Source organism: Somniosus microcephalus, chromosome 27 (assembly GCF_052327205.1).
Source record: "Somniosus microcephalus isolate GS21.2 chromosome 27, FLI_Smic_1.0, whole genome shotgun sequence".
Classification (NCBI taxonomy): Eukaryota; Metazoa; Chordata; class Chondrichthyes; order Squaliformes; family Somniosidae; genus Somniosus; species Somniosus microcephalus.
In genome coordinates, this window is record NC_141013.1 from 34273351 (window position 1) to 34296374 (window position 23024).

Here is a 23024-nt window from a genome sequence, read left to right on the forward strand (position 1 = left end):
CCCCTCCCCCACTGCCAGAAAGCACTGAAGAGATGCCTGGGGTTTTTCTCTTACTATGCTCAGTGGGTGCCCAACTATGCGGATAAAGCCCGACCCCTCATCAAGTCCGCCTCCTTCCCCCTGACAGCAGAGGCCTGTGCAGCCTTCACTCTCATAAAAGGAGACATTGCGAAGGCCACAATGCATGCTGTGGATGAGTCCCTTCCTTTTCAAGTGGAGAGCGACGCATCCGACTTTGCCCTAGCTGCAACCCTTAACCAGGCGGGGAGACCCGTGGCCTTTTTCTCAAGGACCCTCCAGGGCCCCGAGATTCGACACTCCTCTGTCGAAAAGGAGGCCCAGGCCATTGTGGAAGCCGTGCGACATTGGCGGCATTACCTGGCCGGAAAACGATTTACCCTGCTCACTGACCAGCGTTCAGTGGCTTTTATGTTTCATAATAAGCAGCGGGGCAAAATCAAGAATGACAAGATCTTAAGGTGGAGAATCGAACTCTCCACCTACAATTACGATATCTTGTACCGGCCCGGGAAACTCAATGAGCCCCCAGATGCCCTATCACGTGGTACGTGCGCCAACGCGCAGGTTGATAGGCTACAGACCCTCCACAATGACCTCTGCCACCCGGGGGTCACCAGGTTCTTCCATTTTATCAAATCCCGTAACCTGCCCTACTCCATCGAGGAGGTCAGGACCATGACCAGGAACTGCCAGATCTGTGCCGAGTGCAAGCCGCATTTTTATAGGCCAGACAGAGTGAGCCTGATCAAAGCCACGCGCCCCTTCGAGCGGCTGAGCATCGATTTTAAAGGGCCCCTCCCCTCCTCTGACCGCAATGTGTACTTCCTCAATATAATTGATGAGTACTCCCGTTTCCCGTTTGCCATCCCTTGCTCGGACATGACCAGTACCACGGTCATTAAATGTCTGAATGACCTCTTCGCCTTGTTCGGTTTCCCTAGCTATATCCATAGCGACAGGGGCTCATCTTTTATGAGCGACGAACTTCGGCAGTACCTGCTCGCGAGAGGCATTGCTACAAGCAGGACCACCAGCTACAACCCCCGGGGTAACGGCCAGGTGGAAAGGGAGAATGCGACAGTCTGGAAGGCAGTCCTTTTAAACTTAAAATCTAAGGGCCTTCCGACCTCCCGCTGGCAGGAGGTCCTCCCTGCGGCGCTCCATTCCATTCGGTCGCTGCTCTGTACACCCACCAATGCCACTCCTCACGAGAGAATGTTCTCCTTCCCCAGGAAGTCCACGTCGGGGATTTCGCTACCAACATGGCTGACTTCTCCAGGTCCCGTCCTACTGCGGAAGCACGTGAGGACCCATAAGGCGGACCCCCTGGTCGAGAGGGTGAGCCTCCTCCACGCCAACCCGCAGTATGCTTACGTGGTGTACCCGGACGGGCGGGAGGACACAGTCTCCATTCGAGACCTCGCACCTGCAGGTGCTCCTGAAACACCCTCTTCGCCACCCACCGCTACTCCTGCCTACCCCCAGGACACAGTCCCCGCACGAGACCTCGCACCTTCGGGTGCCTCTGAGAGACCACCATTGCTACCTCCCATTACCCATGCTCTGACCCCTGTAGACGGCATGCAGCAGCCCCAGGGTCCGCCACCTGCTACAACTCCTCTGAACGAGACACCGGGTTCACCATTGGATGCTGCACCATCACCGCCGCTGCTGCGACGCTCAGGACGGCTTACAAGGCCTCCTGATAGACTTCAGTACACGAATTTTTAGTGCACTTCACCCCGCCGGACTCAATTCTAAACAAGGGGTGAATGTGGTAAACCACTGTTGTTAGTATTGTTGTTCACTGTTAGTACTGTTGTTCACTCTTGCATATTGTTGTACTTGTCTGTGCATGCCTCAGCTGACTCCGCCCCTGGCTCCACCCTCATGGCTGGGTATAAAGGTCGCTGCTCAGAAGCCTCCAGCCCTTTTGGATACCAGGCAACCACAAGAGGCATGCTCTGTTCTTTGGTAATAAAAGCCTGTTTATTACTTTCTCAATCTCCAGTCTTTTGTAGCAATTGATAGTGCATCAATGTGGTATACATGGATTTCAGTAAGGCCTTCGATAAAGTCCCGCACAGGAGACTGGTCAAGAAGGTAAGAGCCCATGGAATCCAGGGTGCCTTGGCACGTTGGATACAAAACTGGCTTAGTGGCAGAGGGTGATGGTCGAAGGTTGTTTTTGTGACTGGAAGCCTGTGGCCAGTGGGGTACCACAGGGATCGGTGCTGGGTCCCTTGCTGTTTGTGGTCTATATTAATGACTTGGATATGAATGTAAAAGGTATGATCAGTAAGTTCGCGGATGATACAAAAATTGGTAGGGTCGTAAATAGCGAGGAGGGTAGTCTCAGTCTGCAGGACGATATCGATGGGTTGGTCAGATGGGCGGAACAGTGGCAAATGGAATTTAACCCGGAAAAGTGCGAGGTGATGCACTTTGGGGGGACTAACAAGGCAAGGGAATACACAATGAATGGTAAGACCCTAGGCAAGACGGAGGGTCAGAGGGATCTGGGTGTGCAAGTACACAGATCCCTGAAGGCGGCGGAACAGGTGGATAAGGTGGTAAAAAAGGCATATGGGATACTTGCCTTCATTAGCCGAGGCATAGAATATAAGAGCAAGGAGGTTATGATGGAGCTGTATAAAACACTGGTTAGGCCACAGCTGGAATACTGTGTGCAGTTCTGGTCGCCACACGACAGGAAGGATGTGATAGCTTTGGAGAGGGTGCAGAGGAGATTCACCAGGATGCTACCAGGGCTGGAACGCTTCAGCTATGAAGAGAGACTGGGCAGATTGGGTTTGTTTTCCTTGGAGCTGAGGGGGGACATGATTGAGGTGTACAAAATTATGAGGGGCATAGATAGGATGGATACTAAGGAGCTTTTTCCCTTAGTAGAAGGGTCAATAACTAGGGGGCACAGATTCAAGGTAAAGGGCGGGAGGTTTAGAGGGGATTTGAGAGAGAACTTTTTCACCCAGAGGGTGGTTGGAGTCTGGAACTCACTGCCCGGAAGGGTTGTGGAGGCTGGAACCCTCAACATTCAAGACGCATTTGGATGAGCACTTGAAATGCCATAGCATACAAGGCTACGGACCAAATGCTGGAATATGGGATTAGATTAGACAGGGCGTGATGGCCGGCGCGGACACGATGAGCCGAAGGGCCTCTATCCGTGCTGTATAACTCTATGACTCTATTTGCTCTGACAATGGACCACAGTTTGTGTCTGAAGAGTTCCGGAGGTTCTTCAAGAACAATGGTGTTAAGCATTACACATCCGCCCCATATCATCCAGCCACTAATGGATTGGCCGAGAGGTTTGTTCAACATTCAAGAAGGCTATCAAGGCAATGTGTAATGAAGATATACCCCTACAACACAAAGTGGATAACTTCTTGTTTGCCTACCGGAATGCGACACATGCGGTTACCAACCAAACTCCAGCCATGATGTCCTTCAATCGAAGACTACGATGCCGCTTGGATTTGGTTAAGCCAAACGTCGGAAGAGATGTGGAGAACAGGCAGTTTCAGAATATGAATGAAAGGCCGACCAGGAGTTTTAAGATAGGTCAACCAGTTTTGCCCGGGACTACCGCACAGAGAAATGGCAGCCAGGAACGATCTGCACACGGCAAGGACCTCTCATGTATACCGTGGATGTTGGAGAGAGCATTGTAAGACGCCATGCTGACCAGATTCTAGAGTCACTGGAAAACGTCAACTCCACACCACGATCTGATACACCTGGCGATGAAACCGAAGTACCAATTGCATCTACCTCAGAATCGGTGATATTGGAAGCAGACGAACCAAACAACGACATTGATCCCGACTCAACCTTGCCAGAAGAACCTGATATCCCAAAGAGGCGTTATCCAGACAGAATCAGGAAGCCTCCTCAAAGACTGAACTTATAATTGCTTAACTTCAACCAATGTATCTAGCAACTGTAATTGTAATTAGTTATTATTTAGTTGTTAAATGAATGTTATGTACTGTTTATCTAAAAGGGGAGGAATTGTGTATGTACCTTTTTAAGGGAATAACTGGTCTCAGACTGCAGTACCGGCAGTGACCACCCCTGTATAAAAGGCCCTAGCAGGCTTCTGTAGTTTGTTTCCAGGCTGTCTCCATTCAGTAAAGACTTGTTATAATCAACTCCTGCAGTCCGTGTCTCAATTATACACGGACATAATAACATGTAGCAGTATTTATGTACAACTTTAGGTTGAAAGTTGTGGGCAAATGGATTCCACCTGGGCAGCATGATGAAAGACAGTGAAAATATGAAGAGCAAAGCAGGTTTATTTTAATGGAACAGCATTTTTGCTAAATTTTGCAACATTGTTGTCCACAGTAGTTGGGTGCACAGGCTGTACCAGAAGCTCTGCTGCTACCCAAAGGGGCATTTTTGTGCCTTGACATTTTTCATGATTGACTTGCTTCGTGCTTCATTGTATAATGTAGCCATCAAATTCCAATATCTGGGTCTCCTAATCACAATTTGCGCCGCTAAATTACGTGCCCAGTTACCAGAGAATGTGGTGGGCAGAGCCACATTTTGTGAATAGGTGTTTTCTGAACCCATTTGAATTTCAGGAAAGCATCCAACTCAACTGAGTATGGGGAAAGAGCACTTGGCAATATGATTTTTAAATCTCCTTTTTGAGAGGACTCCTTGAGTTGTTTGTCTGTTCCTGGAACTAAATGAACTCAACGTTCAATTGTTTGACATTCTGTATCTGTTCTATTTTAGAATGAATGCCAGAGTCTAGTTTGGAGTAGGCTTGTTTGTTTATACTCGCAACCAGAAAAAAATTAGTCATTTGATTGCAAGAGGCCTTTGCTGCCTATTTAGGAACGTAAAAGTTTGTTTAATGCTGGGCGATTATTTCTTGGAACTATTAATGTATGCAAGTTTTCCAACTTCATTATCTAATGGTTGACCCATCAGGGCCATTTTGAAAGCAAGATAATTAATGCTTCAACATAAACCTCACTAATATGAAATCTGCCTTTTGGCATGAAGACACTTCCAAAGCTACTCGTCTATAGTTCATTTAAGTTCAGAATTTTTAGTTTTCAGTTTCTGGAATTGTCATTCTGACTGTGCGGTAGGGAGTAATATTTCTCCCATGTACAAATACCACATTGGGAAGCCTACGCAAGATTGTTTCCTCAAAGCCTTGCAGATTAAGAAATAGTTTCTGAAGGGGTGGATATTTTAACGTCATTTGGACTGAGTCAATCTTTCCTTTCTATGAATTTGTCTCATTCGTAACTTGATGTGTATTTCTACTTTGTGTAGTTGTCTTGCGTGTAAATTTCAGTTTCAGCATGAGCGTAACTATATGACAGTGCAGTATCTACAGCCCTCTGGGGTAGATGGGTGCGAATGATGGACATCCCACATAGTGTCTGGTGCATTATACCAAAATTAAAAGGCAATATAGTCCTGTGGGCTGTCATTCCATTCACAGCACATACAAGGATGCAGGTTGTGGTTTGTAGGAGGTTCGATCCGCTAGGGAAATCACATTTGTACTGCCTAACTTGGCAAATTAAAAAAAATTTATGCCAAAATCTTACTTGTAGAAATTTGGTTTATGGAGTTGAGTCTCTGTATTTTGTACTACAGCATGTATAAAGGTTATATAGCAACTAACGAGGCCATTTAAGCGTTCCCTGCTACTGGCTACAAATCCCTGCAACATTATTCCTGAATTGCCTTTTGTTTTAACTTGCTTTGTTATCAAATCTTTCTCGCTCACATCCACTTCCTTCCCTGGTTTCCTGTATTGTCAGACAGGCTGGCTATGTTTTGTGTGTCTTGTGCACAGTACAAAATATTCCGATAAGGTCTCGCGCCGCATGAACCTACGAGTGTGTCTCTGCCCCCAATATCTGATCTACAGGAAACTTTGTGCTATCCGGCACCGACGGGACCGAGCTGTTGCCGTTCCCTCAAAACTGCCGGACACTCCAGCGTTAATGTTGAAGCATACGGAGCTTTTCATCTCCGTATCTGACAACAAACACTGTTGCTTAGCAACAGCTTCTAAACAGTCGGCCGTACCTTGCAAGCGTCTCTGTAGCTTAGCAACCGCTTCAGAGAGACATTGCAGAGCCTGACTGTTGGGGAAAAAAAGCCACGAAGGGGAAAAAAAAGCCACAAGAAGAAAAAAACCTAACAAAACGGCTCTTGATTTTTGCCGGTGGCTCGAGCTTGCCGAACACTCCGGCTAACACAAAGTTTCCTGTACTGAGCCCAGGGGCCGAACAGAAATTTTTGTCGCTGTATTTCACAAGCCCCTGTTAGTTTCGTAAAGAAAAACTAAGAATCAGACCATGGCTTAGACAATAAACTAACCAAGATTATTAAATATAACAGGCAAAGACGATGCAGATTGTAGTAATTTAGAATATCTATTTCTCATACATAAACTAATAACGGTGACCCTCTGATAATACTTTAGTAATATAGGACCTGGGATAGCAGCAGTGGGCTCTTTGCTTTTTGCCTCATGGAATACATCTGCTTTTCTCGGCCTCCAAGAGCTTGGGAGCATGTTTCCTGACGGCTGTGCGTGATACTCTTTTGAACTTCATCAGGAACAAAGGAAATCAAAAATGTATCACTAACATTAAGCTGCCTTTAGACACGAGGGTCTGGAGTTTCCTCTGTGGGCTGCACCCATTCTGTGGATGTCGCAAAATGCCCAAGTATCCTCCCAATCTCATTAGAATACGCCCAAACTCAATGGGTATAATTTGGCATAAATCAGTGGAAACCAGCGGAAATAATCGAGGCCCAGTCTCTCTTCTTCCTTGAGTATCAAAATTTAGTTTCAACTTATTTAACCATTAGGCACAGCATTATTAAGAACCTGCAATCGAGGCAGCTTTTCAATTTTTAATGTGGTATAATCTCCCATAAAAATGCATTAAAAGAAAGAGAAAATACTGAGCAGGTCTCATTAAGGATACCTTTTTCTTTAAAAAGCTTTAAAAATTGCAATTAATAGACCTGTTTTCTGCTGTGCCTGAAAATCTAGTTGAAATGTTGAGACCCCCCCCCTGAGCTGGAAGTAAGCAGAATCTCGACTCCTTTGTGTAGGTTTCTCCAAGTGAAAGCTTGATCATTAAGTGTAGATAATTAATTTAAACTGTGTTGACTTGCACTTGGGAATAGAGGGAGGATGAAGAGGGATTTTGATCCATATACTTTTAGGCTAGTATAGGTGTCAATTTCTGTGCACAAAATCTGGCGCATCTATATCTATATCTATCTCTCTCTCGCTCTTTCAGCATTGTGCTGCTTTGGGGAAAGGAGAGAAGAAAGCTTCTGAGTTCTAAACTTTACTGATCTTACTGGATGACTATATTCCTGATGGGAAGGGGAAGACTGAGACCAGGTTTTCCCCCCCCCTATAGAAACACCTGTAATCCTGACTGGATCAAAGTCTTAAGCAACTACCGTGAGCGTGCCTTAAAGGAGGATGGGTCGTTGCGGTGCGGAAGAGATGATCAAACTGCTGAAGGTCACCATTGGCTTTTATTCTTCCTAGGTGGTAATCAACGAGAACTTGCTCGTCAGAAAAATGCGAAAAAATCAACTGAGCAAAGTAAACGGAAAAGAAAGGACGATGGTTTATCAGCTGCAGCCAGAAAGCAGAGGTAAACCAAACCACGGCATCAACTGAATCTGTAAACTGAGACAAGCAGTCAAAGAACTGATCATCTGGAGCCAAAATCTTGCAACTCCACGAAGGAATAATGCAGTTATATTTCTGTACATCTGGCTCCTTGGTTTTTTTTGGAGGGTAGGGTGGGGGATGGCTCACGAGAGAGCAGAACAATTAAACAAATAAAATCAGTGCTGGACATGTACAGCAGGTCTGTTGGCCTCTGCAAGGTTAAGATTTTGGGTCTGGCTCTCTTGTCAAAACTGGACATAGATGGGGCTAAATATAATTTTCAGAGGGAGGGGGAGAACAATTTGTGTTGGACTTCTATCACAAAGAAGCAGTTGATAGGTTTGATAACTTGTGAATAATTTCCAAAAAGCTCTCAATTTCTGGATGATTGTACAGAATTGCATGCAGTATTACGGTAGGATTAGTTGTGGAGTAGCTGAATTCAATTGACCTTTTTAAACTGTTGGGAGACACCATTTTTTGTCCCCCAGAGTGGAGTCCAATTGCGAGCCCACTTCACTATCGGCATTAGTTTCTGTACAGAGACTCTAAATTTGTGTTACCACACCATTTACAATGGCTGCCAATCGTTTGTCTCGTCCTGTATATTCACAATAGAACACTTTACCTGAGCAAATGCCTGGATAACCTTTTGGTAAAGTGTTTGTTGGGAAGTGTTGTGATGCGATGGCTTTCCATTTGTGTCCTTGCAGGGATGCTGAAATAATGCAGCAGAAGCAAAAAGGAAATCCAGATCCTGAGCCTGCGGGAGCGAATGCAGGGACTTCAAACTAACGCCCACACCCGTGGTACTCTGCCTAACTTTCCTGGACAGGGTACATCTAACCAGCAACACGGCTTTGTGTCTTCAAATATTGAACATATTTAAAACATTGGGTTCCGATACTTCAGAAAATTGCATTGTTGTATCTTTCCTATGGGATTATGCCATGTTTAATGCTGAAGGAAGGTGTCTTGCTTGTAGAATTGTTACTGATGCAGTATTAGACCTTGTGCTGTAAAGGTGCATTTCCTGCATGAGCATAATTCACCAGCGGTATTTCCAGTATAAGCAGAAAAGATGCTTGCGTTTGGATTTGTGTGACCGGCCTTGTATTTTTGTATCAAAGCTAACCCTTTAAATTCTGTTCTAATAAAGACAGCATTTAAGTTGACAAAGCTGGGTTTAGCTGCTTGTATTTAAGTTGCCACTAAAGCTTTGCCATTCTTGAAGCATCTTTATTCTGCCTCAGTGACCCAGAGGTAGAAGGAAGCCAGTTCCTAACACGATTAATCAAGTTTGACGTTTTCTAGCGAGGTAGGTATTGCTAAAGGGTGAACTACTTTGTGGTTTTATTTTGTGGGGATTTGCCACTGCCTTTCGGTGTTGACTTGTATTAGTTACGCGCGTATCCATTAGACAGTGCACACATACAGAGTAATCATTTTGCTTTGGATGCCTCACAGCATTCTTTGCCAGGGAGGAGTTGTCTTTTTTAAGTGTGGGGTAATGAGTGAAATTGGAACAGAGAAAGATGTGCTGGGTAGAATCCTTGCTAATAAAATGGGTGATTTGCCTATACAATGAAATGTCCTTTTCATAAGGGTTTAAGGCACTTAACGTTGGTTGTTTCCCCTTTATTTGGTTCACTGTTCTACAAAAATCAAGGAAGAAACTGGGTGGTTATTTGGAGTGATCTGGCTGACTTGTTGCCTGGGGTGGGATGTGGTCTCGGCAAGTTATACTAGTTCCCTAAAGACTGGAGAAATCTCGGCTGTTCAGCCTGGAAAGGAGACAGCTGAGAGGATATTTTAAATTGAGTGGGACAAGGGGTCACTGGTTCGAACTAATAGTTCACACAGTGATCAATCTATGGACTGGACTTCTACACCATAGTGGCGGAAAAAAGCATTTAAGAAACTATTGCATAACGCAAGGAGGGAGAAGCTACAGGATCTTGCTGGGTGAATGAATTTAGATGGGCTGAATGGCTGCCTTTATATGCAACTCTCGTGATCTGCCTTCAATTTATCCACCTTGCATGCTATTGTGCTTTATATTCTCTACTTTAACAGTGGAAGGGACTGAAAATTACATGCATATAGTTAAAGGAATCTTATACAGGGTGCTGATTTTGGTTTTAACCGTGGCCAAGGTTGCAGAATTAAAGCCCCAAAGAACCAGTTGAAATCTCAGTTTGACTTATTCAGTCATTGTAAATCAGTGGCTCTGATGTTATGCCCTACACAGCATAAGCATCTCGATATTGTTATCAGTGAGTCCTGAGCAACATCACTGGTGATCTAGTTCTGTAGTATTTCTCCCATACAATCCTTTTACCGAATTTAGGTCCATGATAGCATCGTAAGGGCAGGAAATTGATTTTAGGGTTCCATTTATCTTCAGTCTGAATGGGCTAATTGTTATCCCTAAAAATGTTTTGAGGCCCTACGTGGTTAATGACTTAAAATTAGCGAGAGATGCTAATGCTTTGCCTGCTTAATGGCGCAAAGTGAGTAAATGGGGTGAATTGTGAAGCGTGCCACAAGCCAGAACTACAAATTATACAATGTGATCAAGCATCAATCTTTTTCCAAGCTGGCTGCAGATGCTGAGGAATGCGTATGGTCAATTGTGACATCTGGAATTGCGGGGCAGGCTAGGACACATCATGCTTTGGCCCATCCATTTCAGTTGGTGTTCTTTCCTTCTTGCTGTTCTGTTTTTTAGTGACCTGGCAAAAACTTTGCTCATTTCCAAGTCTATATTTAAAAACTTTTATATCTGTGGACTTCCTGTCAACTTTTTCATTTATAAGTTCTCCTGCCTACTGCCATTTTGCCTGGGTTCTTTACAAGGGTGGCCCAGGTGCCTGCCTGAATCGGGTGGGAGCCTCATTTAATGAATGCAAATCGGAGTCCTTGTTGTACATAGGACCCTAATCACAAGTTTGAAGCACAAATGTCGGGGGGGTGTGTCACATGTGCTCTACCCACGGGACTACTGGATGTCACACTCAAAACGTCCCAGAAAGACACTCTCTGCCAGGAGGAGCAGAATTGGCAAGTTGCTGCAGAGTGCCTGTAACTTGCTGGTGAAATAGAACTGAGGCCCAGGCCTCGCTGCAAAAACAAGGAGCTGCACTCCGCCCATCTCTTCTCTGCTGGTGGTTAAAATGGACCCTATAATTTATTAGTAAAATCTCACTGTCTGTGGAACTTGGAATCATAGTGCAGCACAGAAGGAGGCCATTCGGCCTGTCGAGTCTGTCGGCTCTTTCGAAGAGCAATCCAGTTAGTCCCGCTCTTTTCCCATATCCCTGCAATTTTTTTCTTCAAATATTTATGCAGTTCCCTATTGAAGACGACTATTGAATCTGTATCCACCGCTCTATCAGGCAGCGCATTCCAAATCCCAACCAGTCGTTGCATTAAAAAAGTTTTTCCTCGTGTCGCCTGTTTCTTTTGCCAATCACCTTAAACCTGTGCCCTCTGGTTATCGACCCTTCAGCCATTTGGAAACAGTTTCTCTCTTATTTACTCTAAATTTATAACATTTATGCGGGGAAGAAGAGCTGTGAAATATTTTGATTGGGTGGTAACTCGTCAGTTTGTTTTAATGTGATCGGTCATTGTATTTTGTTGCGTTTAAAAACAAGATTTGGCAAAAGTACAAAGATGGTGCTGCTTCAAAAGAACGCAGAGATTTTACTGGATATTATAAGTTTGTCAGAAATGAGTGTGGAAAGCTTTCTGTTGAAAGCTAGTGATTCAGCCACAAGTATAATGGGAGGGAGGGGATTGGGTTACAGGAAAGTAAACCTATTAAGTGAGGAGCAATTTAAAATTGGAGCCCAAAAGAAGTTATTGGGCTGTAAACTGCCCAGTGGGTTAGTGCATCCCCTTTGCCCCACCATTGGTGGCTGTGCCTTCAGCCATCTTGGCCCTTAGCTCTGGGATTTCCTCCCTAAACTTCTTTGCCTCTCCGCCTCTTCCTTTTAAAACCTACCTCTTTGACCAAGCTTTTAGTCGCCCCTCTCAACATCTCCTTCTCTACCTAGGTGTCAATATTTGTTTGTTTTAATGCTTCTGTGAAGCACCTTGGGACGTTTCTCTACTTTTAAAAGGTACTAAATAAATGCACGTTGTTGGTTTCTTGTAAACCTCCCTTTGTAAATCCGAATATATGATCCTCTGAATTGCTGCTTTGTAACTGAACTGCTAATTCACCCACTCTGATCAAATGCTATCAGTTGCTTAACTATGTCTTTGAATTGCAGAATTTGCATGCTCACCTCAAAATAGTTAGAATTGTATCACTTGTATTTTCCAAATAAATTTTAAAAAGTGACCTGTTGTACACAGTGGATGATGTGTGTACCTGGTGATTTCAACATTAACTTTAATCGAGTTTGCCCTTTTTTTTTTTTGCATTAAAAAAAAAATACCCAGACCCATGCCTTTTCACACAATGCAAGTGCTAAATCAAATACTTCATTGAAAATGGCTAAAACTGTTCACAAACCACTGTCCCATCATCTTCTATATCCTTATGCAACATAGCTTTCAATCCTGGAAAAGAGGATCATTTAGACATTCATTTGCCACCTGTACGGATTTAGTTTCATCATGTCTCTTGTAGAGTTCCAAGTATGAGTTGTGTGTTTTCTGTCACTTGAGCTCGTAGTTGATGCTCTATTTTGCCATCAGCCCACCTATTCTGTAGTCCATATTGGAGTAGAGTGACCAAAAGGATTTCTAATGTATATAAGCTTCTCATGCAGACTTTCCCCTGAAATGCATTCCTTGTCAATTACATGCAAAGCTGTGTTCAATAAACCTCTTTTGGTGCTTATGTCTGATTTTATAGTATTCAATGCCTAGTGGGAGGGGGCTTTAATTGAATTGTGACCTCCCAGGTTTGTCTTAAAAATGAGAACATTGGTTTAGTGATTTTTTTTCTCCCAACTCACCCTCACCAGTGCAAGTACTTTTTTGACTTCTATGAAAGTCTGTCCAAGGTGATTCAAGTTCATAGATTGTGCAAGAAATCTGTTGTAGATGCTGCAATCAATTCCGTTATCAATAAAAACCCCAAAGTGTCATAAAATCACCAATTTAATTATTGGTCTGTGTTGGCCCTTTTTTAGGTTGGAGAGAATTTTGTACCAGTGACTATTGCTGACTTTGAACCTATAATGCAAGGTAATTGGAAAAGGTCTATAATGCAAAATCATTGATACTTGTGAATTGAGGAGTATTTAGTAGTAATATAAAGCAAGAAATGAAACCGTGCATTCTTCCATTCATTCTATGGATGTTTTATAATAGAAATAAATCAACTATTTATTGATGTGTATGGATTCCCTGCAGCTGTTCAGTAGAGAATTGGACAAATTCCTGAAAGGACATCTTAAGTTATAGCAGGTAGCTGTGGGGTAGCTGCGATTAGCGATGCACATGAATTACTGTGGTCTCCTGGAACTTATCTGATTGCTTTCAGGGACCGGAGAGAAGATTCCTAAATTGGCGTCCTGTTTTTTTGCCTTTCGTGCCTGGGCGCTGGGTCGATGGGGCGTGTGCGCACTGCACCATGTTTGGAGGAAATGAACCAGATGATCTTCTGTCCTTTTTCCATCTGTTAAAGCTTTTGATTTTCACTGGAAGATCTGTACCAGCATTACTTGTGGCAAAGAGGAGTTGAGCTAATCCAGTAAGTCAATGGCATGCTTCACACACAGCCGAGTATTTTCACTGCTATGTTTTGGAGGGGACTGGGGAGGGAAGGAAACCATAAAATACAGACTTTATAATCTAGACTTGTTCTTGCCCTATTTTAACTGAATTGCTGCCGATCTCCAGATAGCCTGAAGCCAAGTGGAGGCCAATCTAAAGTAACCTTCACCAGTGGCAGAAAATTCGTTTTTGATTGACCTCAAGATGACCTATTCAGACCATTTCCCCACAGGGAGCAGTTGTCTTTAAAGGGGTGCGGCCAAGTTAGCAACTGAACTGCAGCTCTGCTCCAAATCCCAAACTGCTGGCCACAGGAGGTCACACTCTAACTGTTATTTAAAGGTATGAGAGCCTAGATTCTTTGTAAATCTCCTCTGTACCCTCTTTAGTGCAATCACATCTTTCCTGAAATGTGACCAGAACTGTGCGCAATACTCCAGCTCCGGCCTAACTAGTGTTTTATACAGTTCAGGCATAACCTCCTTGCTCTTCTATGCCTCGGTTAATAAAGGAAAGTATCCCGTATGCTGCCATAACCGCCTTATCTACCTGCCCTGCTACCTTCAGGGACCTGTGGACGTGCACTCCAAGGTTCCTCTGTTCCTCTACACTTCTCAGTATCCTACCATTTAATGTGTATTCAAGTAAAAGATGGTGGTGGTGGTGGGGAAGCTGGAACTAAAAGCAATTGTGCAGTGCAAGTGGTTTAATTGGCCTTGTGTATACTAGAAGCATTGGACTCTGCGCCTTTGTTAGATGACTTGATGTGGTGGAACAAGAGGTCTGGTCCATCATTCATCCTTGCACCATACTGCTACCTCCACCCGTGGACAAAGAAAACAAAACGAGCTTCAGCTTGTTAAAGGAATACTGTTAACCTAATGAAATCTGACACGGTTTACCTGGTTTCGCAATGCACTGTGCTGTGATTTGTGTCACTGTATTTGCACCTCAATTACTTCAAAAATCTGCATGGAAATCACAGTATTTCACATTGTAACTGACCAGTGCATTCACTGTGCTGTCAGCCAGACTGACTTCTCAAATGGAGCTTTCAAAGCAGGTTGCTCTAATCTGCGACAACATTCCCAGTGTCACCACGAGTCCCAGAAGGCATGCGTGTGTGGGGAACAGGCATGGGAGTGCTGACTCGTGAACCACAGTAAGGGGGAGAGGAGGTGAGTGAATCTACTGTCAAAAACATGAGCTGGAAACGGCTATCAAATTGTGCAGAGAAACACTTTGCTGAAGATGCAGAGAAAGCTAGGTGAGCTCCCTCTGCTGGAGTACTGTAAAATAATCTAATGGGGCGGGTTTTTCTTCATAGAATCTTACAGCGCAGGAGGCCATTCAGCCCATCCTGCTCATACTGGCTCTTTGAAAGAGCTATCCAACTTCCATGATCTTTTCCCATAGCCCTGTAGATTTTTTTTTTTCAAGTATATATCCAATTCCCTTTTGAAAGCTACTATTGATTCTGCTTCCACCACCCTTTCAGGCAGTGCATTCCAGATCATAACTACTCCAATGCATTATTATTTTTTTTTAAACTCACATCTCCCCTCTGGTTCTTTTTGACCATTATCTTAAATCTGTGCCCTCTGGTTACTGACTCCCGCCAGTGGAAACAGTTTCTCCCTATTTACTGGTTTTGACATCTGGTGTCAAACTCTAGTGTAACACAAATAATAGTCACCCTCAAAGCATAATGGGGCTATGCAAGTATAAAAATTCGGCAAGTTATTTAATGTGAAATGTGTTCTTGTTAAAGGGATTCAGGAGATGTTCAGGGATTGGTTGTGATATCTGCCTAAAAGCAATTGGAAGTGCGTAATTTCAGTCTCGTGATTTGAGTGTTACGATTAATTTACTGAGATGTAAAAATAAGCAGTAGGATGCGAATAATGTCTGTTGGTGATCACTAAAAAGGTACCAGTGATGAGTACAAAAGCTGTACAGCACCGTTGCACTGCACATCTTTCACTTAAGATAGTCTTCCAGCATATCTTTTTTAGCCCCATGTAATCTTGAGCATATTACTTTAAAACAAGCATCATTTCCACCTTTTACTGAGTTGTCTCAGTCTGACAAGAGCACTCAACATTGAAGGGTCCATTCTGTCCTCATTCTTTAATCAATAGTTTTCACCTGTAAATCTACACAATTTTGGTAATATTGTAAAACCTGACAATCCAAGTCTTACAAAATTCTTCTGCCTGTCACCTGTTTTTCTTCTGCAGCGGTTTTCTAAATGATGAATAATAAATGTACCAAAGAAGCGATCGCTCTCACCCGCCTATATTTCCTTATCAGTAAAACTTTTGTCATGTTTATAAAACAAAATCTCAAGTAACTTTTCTTTCCACTTCCACATCTTGCACAATGCCCTGTAGTGGGGGCACAGCTACTGCCATCCCAGGGCTTCAGCGTCCCCACATAATGAGCTGCTTCTTCACATTCCTAATCTCTGGTCCATTCTTCACTATGCTCCGTTCTATGTAAAGGCAACACATGCAGCTACTCCCTCAGCACACATGTGAATCAGTGCAGCTCGCTGCCCAAGTCTGCTCGATGCTAGAAAATTATGAGGGGCCCAGATAGACTGGATAGGAAGGACACAGATTTAAGGTTTTGGGCAAGAGATACAGGGGGAATGTGAGGAAAAACCTTTTTACGCAGCGAGTGGTGAGGACCTGGAACTCGCTGCCGACAGAAGTGGTGGAAGCGGAGACACTCAATGTTTTCACGGGGAGACTGGATAGGCACTTGAGGGAAATAAACTTGCAGGGATAGAGCAGGGGAATGGGACTGACTGGATTGTTCCACAGAGAGCCGGCACGGACTCGATGGGCCGAATGGCCTCCTTTTGTGCTGTTATGACTCTGACCCATTTCCCTGAGCAGAGAGGTCAAGTGCCAGGGGGCATAGATTTAAAGTAATTGGTAGAAGGATTAGGGGGGAGTTGAGGATGTTTTTCAGCCAGAGGGTAGTGGGTGTCTGGAACTCACTGCCTGAAAGGGTGGTAGAGGCAGAAACCCTCATCACATTTAAAAAGTACTTGGCGATGCACTTGAAGTGGTGTCACCTACAGGGCTACAGACCAAGAGCTGGAAAGTGGGATTAGGCTGGATGGCTCTTTTTTGGCTGGCACAGACACGATGAGCCGAATGGCCTTCTGTGTCGTAAATTTCTAGAATCCTGAACTCTGATATAAAGATACCAAATGTTGATTCCCAAATGAGGACATGTCCCAGCCTTGGGTTCAAACACCTGCACAAAGGAATCAGTGTTCACAAAAGCAACAAAAGCCCTGCTATGCATAGGAGCCTAATGAACAAACACCTGCTTGTTTTAGCAGTGCTGTGGACTGGAGAAGAGAGAGAAGGGACAGAGGGCAGAGGAGATGGAATAAAGAAAAGAACCCCATCTTGAGTGCAGGATGTGATGAGAAACTACATAAATGCACGTTCTTTTTCCGCCTGTACTAACAGTGGGCGGGTTAGTTGTTTGGGAGCGTCGTCAGCCCGTGGTATAAAACAGCTTATCCTCCAACACTCGTATTTCACAAGTCGTTAACAAAACACATAAAGGGGAACTTGAGTTCCTGGCGGGATATGTGGGCGACGGGCCTGGGAGCTGCAGGAGGAGGCCTGCCCCCCTTATAGGGGCCCGGGCCTCGCTTGTATCCCACCGGCCAGCTGCCTGCCCAAAAACAGGCATTCGGAGGCAGTTCGCCAGATTTAGGCTCACGAAGATCGGGTGGCCCAGAAGCCGGCAGTCAGACAGGTCATGGGGTGGGCGGCGGTTTAACGGGTGGGAAGATGGGGAAGGAACCCGAGGCAGTAGTAGCCTAAACATTTTGCGGGGTCTGGAGGAGCACCTTCACACTTGCCTTTCTTGGCCCCCGTCAGGTTTTACTGAGTGGGGCACTGACATTAGCAGCAGTATTATATTAACATTACCGCAGTACAATAATTGTCAGTCACTGGGAAAAGGGTCGACACCTCTTTATCTAACCCCATCAACATATCCTATTCCTTTCTCCCTCGTGCTTATCCACCTTCCCCTTAAATGCATCTATGCTTATTGCCTCAACTACTCCCTGTGGTAGCACTGCCCACATTCTAACCACTCTCTGGGTAAAGAAGTTTCTCCTAAATTCCCTGCTGGATTTGTTGGCCAAGCAAAGCTGTACCGTACAGTGAGCCTGGGTGCGATGGCTCATCTATTCCAGCAGATGGAGCCAATGTCAGTTTTAAATCAGCAATAGTCTGTGGATGGGTGGAATTAAAACGGGAAACTCAACAGAACTCCCACACGCAAAGTGATTTCTGTAGTGTATGTGCTTTAAGTCAGAACTACTTTTTACAGCTCCTGTATACTGTAGTACCGGCAGTAACCACACCGGTATATAAGCTGTGCGCATGCCTCTGTACTCCAGTCTAGAGATTGCCCTCCTCCAGTAAAGACCTGTTATTTGTTATGGACAGCATCCGTGTAATTATTTATCCACTAAACGACGGATCTGACAATTTCTGTCTGCAGAAAACGCTTGTTTAAAATTTGCCGGGAACAAGGACAATACCCCCCCGCCCCACTAAAATTTCTAGGAATGGAGTAGTCCTTTCTCGGCAGATGTGACCTTCCCTCTATCATAAGGTCAGAAGTGGGGATGTTTGCTGATGACTGCAACTCCTCAGATAATGAAGCAGTCCATGCCCGCATGCAGCAAGAGTTGGCCAACATTCAGGCTTGGGCTGATAAGTGGCAGGTAACATTCACGCCACACAAGTGCCAGGAAATGACCATCTCCAACAAGAGAAAGTCTTAACCACCTCCCCTTGACATTCAACGGCATTACCATCGTCGAATCCCCACCATCAACATCCTGGGGGGGTCACCATTGACCAGAAACTTAACTGGACCAGCCACATAAATACTGTGGCCACAAGAGCAGGTCAGAGGCTGGGAATTCTGCAGCGAGTGTCTCACCTCCTGACTCCCCAAAGCCTTTCCACCATCTACAAGGCACAAGTCAGGAGTGTGATGGAATACTCTCCACTTGCCTGGATGAGGACAGTTCCAACAACACAAGAAGCTCGACACCATCCAGGACAAAGCATAAGAAATAGGAGCAGGAGTAGGCCATTCGGCCCCTCGAGCCTGCTCCACCATTCAATGAGATCATGGCTGATCTTCTGCCTCAACTCCATTCACCGGCCCTATCGCCATATCCCTTGATGCCCTTACTAGTCAGAAATCTATCGACTTCTGTTTTGAATATACCCAATGACTGAGCCTCCACAGCCCTCTGTGGTAGAGAATTCCAAAGATTCACCACCCTCTGTGTGAAGAAATTTCTTCTCATCTCAGTCCTGAATGGCCTACCCTTTATCTTGAGGCTGTGGCCCCTGGTTCTAGACTCCCCAGCTAAGGGAAACATTCTCCCAGCATCCATCCTATCAAGCCCTGTAATAATTTTGTATGCTTCAATGAGATCCCCTCTCATTCTTCTGAATTCAAGAGAATACAGGCCTAGTTTACTCAATCTCTTCTCATACGACAGTCCCGCCATCCCAGGAATCAATCTTGTGAACCTTCAATGCACTCTATGGCAAGTATATCCTTCCTTAGGTAAGGAGACCAAAATTGTACACAGTACTCCAGGTGTGGCCTCACCAAGGCCCTATATAATTGGAGTAAGACTTCTTTACTCCTGTACTCAAATCCTCTTGTAATGAAGGCCAGCATACCATTTGCCTTCCTAATGGCTTGCTGTATCTGCACATTCACTTTCAGTGACTCATGTACAAGGACACCCAGGTCCCTTTGAGCATCTGCATTCCCCAATCTTTCACCATTTAGGAAATACTCTGCCTTTCTGTTTTTTCTACCAAAGTGGATAACTTCACATTTATCCACATTATATTCCATCTGCCATGTTCTCGTCCACTCACTGAGTCTGTCGAGATCCCCTTGAAGCCTCTTCACATCCTCTTCACAACTGACACTGCCACCTAGCTTTGTATCATCAGCAAATTTGGAAATGTTACATTTAGTCCCCTCATTGAAATCATTGATATAGATTGTGAATAGCTGGGGCCCAAACACCGATCCTTGCGGTACCCCACTAGTCACAGCCTGCCATCCTGAAAAAAACCCGTTTATCCCTAACCCACTTGATTGGCACCCCATCCACCACCTTAAACATTCACTCCCTCCACCACCGGTGTACCGTGGCTGCAAGTGTGTACCATCTACAAGATGCACTGCAGCAACTCGCCAAGGCTTCTTCGGCAGCACCTCCCAAACCCACGACCTCTTCCACCTAGAAGGACAAGGGCAGCAGGCACATGGGAACACCAATACCTCAAGTCACAAACCATCCTGACTTGGAAATATATCGTCATTCCTTTATCGTTGCTGGATCAAAATCCTGGAACTCCCTCCCTAACAGCACTGTGGGAGTACCTTCACCACACGGACTGCAGCGGCTCAAGAAGGCGGCTCACCACCACCTTCTCAAGGGCAATTAGGGATGGACAATAAATGCTGGCCTTGCCAGCGACGCCCACATCCCATGAACGAATAAAAGAAAAGGTGCAGACTCCAGCTGAGAAGAGGGAAGGTGAACTGTTTTGATTTAAATGCTTCATAGACAGTGGTGGAGTCCAAAACTAGATGTTATAAGTATAAGATAGTCACTAATAAATCCAATAAGATAATTCAGGAGTAAATTCTTTACCCAAAGAGGGGTAAGAATGTGGAACTCACTACCACAGGGAGTAGTGAGGTGAATCGCATAGATGCTTTTAAGGGAAAGCTAGATAATTACATGAAGGAGAAAGGAATAGAAGGATCTGCTGATAGGATGAGCTGAGGAGCGGTGGGAGGTGACTTGTGCGCAGCATAAACACGGCACGGACCAGTTGGGCCGAATAGCCTGTTTCTGTGCTGTAGATTCTATGTAATACTATGTGGCGAAAGTGTGAAACATAATCCCTAGGGAGACAGTGTAGTTAGTGTTTGCAAATTCAAGTGGTCTCAGCAAATTCATATGGGAGCTCGATAGGTATCATTGTAAAAGAAGAAACTGAGGGGTATAAGTGCTTTCAAATTTTGAGACCAGTCTGATGCACCACATGGCCTGGATTTTGCGGTCAGCGGTGAAGGAACGGCGCTCACCATTTATTACGCTTACAGCTGTCCACAAACTTTTTGTGGGCTTTTGCGTGGCAACTTACGGTCATCGGGAGCCCAAAATAGCACGGCGCCCTCTACAGGGGATCTGGGACCTGCGTGAACAGGCAAGCAACAGTGTGTCTTTTCAACCAATCAGATTGAAGAATCCATGTTGAGGCAACCAGAGTGTAAACCAGGAAGTGTAAATTAGAATATTTAATTCAGTGTAAAATCATATACAGAAAGCAAAATAAAGAGGGAAAAATGGGATTGACATAACTAAAAAAAAAAAAAAATTTTTTTAAAGAGCCTCCAACAATAATTAAAAGAAATGAGACTCTACACTTGTAAAATTAAATTTTCAGTCCCAGAGAGGTTGTATGCCAGTAATTAAGACTTACCATGTCATTAAAAATTCACTTACACTTGAAAGGACAAGCCCTAACTTTTTCTGGCGTGTTTAGTGGGTATATACAGCAACGTCGCCCCCTTCATGGGTTTGAATGCCGAGTGTTCGGCGAGGTACCTGAGCTTGTGGGGAGCAGGGCAAATCGGACAGCAACTTTCGGATTTTCATGTTTAACTGCACATGTGCAGACGCCGGAAGTTGCTGTCCAATTTACTCCTGAATAACGGTGAGAACTAATAGCCTCAACATTATTCCTACTGCAAAATCCAAGCCTTTGAGTTTTTCCCCAATCCTCTACATATTGATTTATAATCCAAAGTTGCATCTGCTGTTTTGATCTATAGTCCATACAGTATGGGATCTGTTGAGGGAATAGGCTAGCAGGGCTGAATGCTTTTTTCTTGTTTGTACTGATTCTGTTACTCTGGATAATTTCCTTCTGTTTTCATGTACTTAGTGTGCTCGAGCACACATTATCCAAAACTCATGTCTGCACACAAAAGCCTTCAAAATAAATCTTTATCATTGTTTCCTGTTGCACAACAGAAACTATGACCCAGGAGAAAGCAAAATAACAAGTGAACAGCATCAATTTACTTCATGTGCAAATGTTTCATACTTTCCAATTTCCTTAACTTTCTGAAGTAGCCGGTGTTCAGAGGCATTGCGATTGCGGACTTGGGTTCGACGTCTCCACCTACAACATTGCATCTAGAAGGTCTACCAAGAAACTTGACCATCTCATCTCCCAGTCTGATCACCGAGCAGACTCCACTACATTCTAAAATGGATGGATTTCAATATTGCACGTATTCAGAACCCTGTAGTGGTTTTATATATTAGCCTGTAAATAAAGCTGATCAAGTAGCTTTAGGCTCCACACATTGGTCTGTTAAGTGTGGTATTTTCTACCTTTTGGAGGAAAGAGTGGGATGTCCGCTATGTTTGCCTCTAAGCTAGTGACCTGTACATAAGAACATAAGACATAGGAGCAGGAGTCGGCCATTTGGCCCCTCGAGCCTGCTCCGCCATTCAATAAGATCATGGCTGATCTGATCTTGGCCTCAACTCCACTTCCCTGCCCGCTCCCCATAACCCTTCACTCCCTTATCGTTCAAAAATCTATCTCCACCTTAAATATATTCAATGACCCAGCCTCCACAGCTCTCTGGGGAAGAGAATTCCAAAGATTCACAACCCTCAGAGAAGAAATTCCTCATTTCCAATTTAAAAGGGTGCCCCCTTATTCTGAAACTATGCCCCCTAGTTCTAGATTCCCCGAGGGGAAACATCCTCTCTGCATCTACCCTGTCAAGCCCCTTCAGAATCTCATGTTTCAATAAGATCCCCTCTCATTCTTCTAAACTCCAATGAGTATAGGCCCAACCTGCTCAACCTTTCTTCGTAAGACAACCCCCTCATCTCCGGAATCAACCTCGTGAACCTTCTCTGAACTGCCTCCAATGCAAGTATATCCTTCCTTAAATAAGGAGACCAAAACTGTACACAGTACTCCAGGTGTGGTCTCACCAACGCCCTGTACAGCTGTAACAGGACTTCCCTACTTTTATACTCCATTCCCTCTGTACACTACAATTGGAGGTCAGTTAACCCTGGGCTGCTAACCCACACATGTCATGCATAAGGTTTCAGATCAAAGGAAATAGTTTGCTTATAGATACTGTTTTATGTGGTGAATACAAAGTGAGGGAAAAAGTCTGAACTGCTACAGCCACTTTGTACCAAGTTATGGTCAGTTTTATACCGAGCGCTGCCGCCCAATGACACGGAACTCGCTTCACACTCACAACCGCCAGAGAATCTCTGCAGTATCTGGGAACCCGATTAGAGGCCCCCTCACACTCTTCTATGCAGATACTGGCAGTGTGTTTATCAGTCTCGTTTTTTGAGGGGGGGGGGGGAGGAAACAGTTTGAAAAACGATTTCAATATGAAATTCAGA

At 44.6% G+C, this 23024-nt stretch overlaps 1 protein-coding gene across 1 annotated transcript in view; it reads left to right on the forward strand.

Annotated features, from left to right (window-relative positions):
• LOC147100116 (small EDRK-rich factor 2-like) overlaps positions 1-12590 on the forward strand; it is a 28259-nt gene extending 15669 nt beyond the window's left edge. Inside the window, exons 2-3 of the mRNA XM_085968832.1 lie at positions 7607-7715; positions 8449-12590. Of these exons, the coding sequence (XP_085824958.1) occupies positions 7607-7715; positions 8449-8530 (191 nt within the window). The 3' untranslated portion in view covers positions 8531-12590. The remainder of the gene's footprint in view (positions 1-7606; positions 7716-8448) is intronic.
• Positions 12591-23024: the final 10434 nt, after the last annotated feature.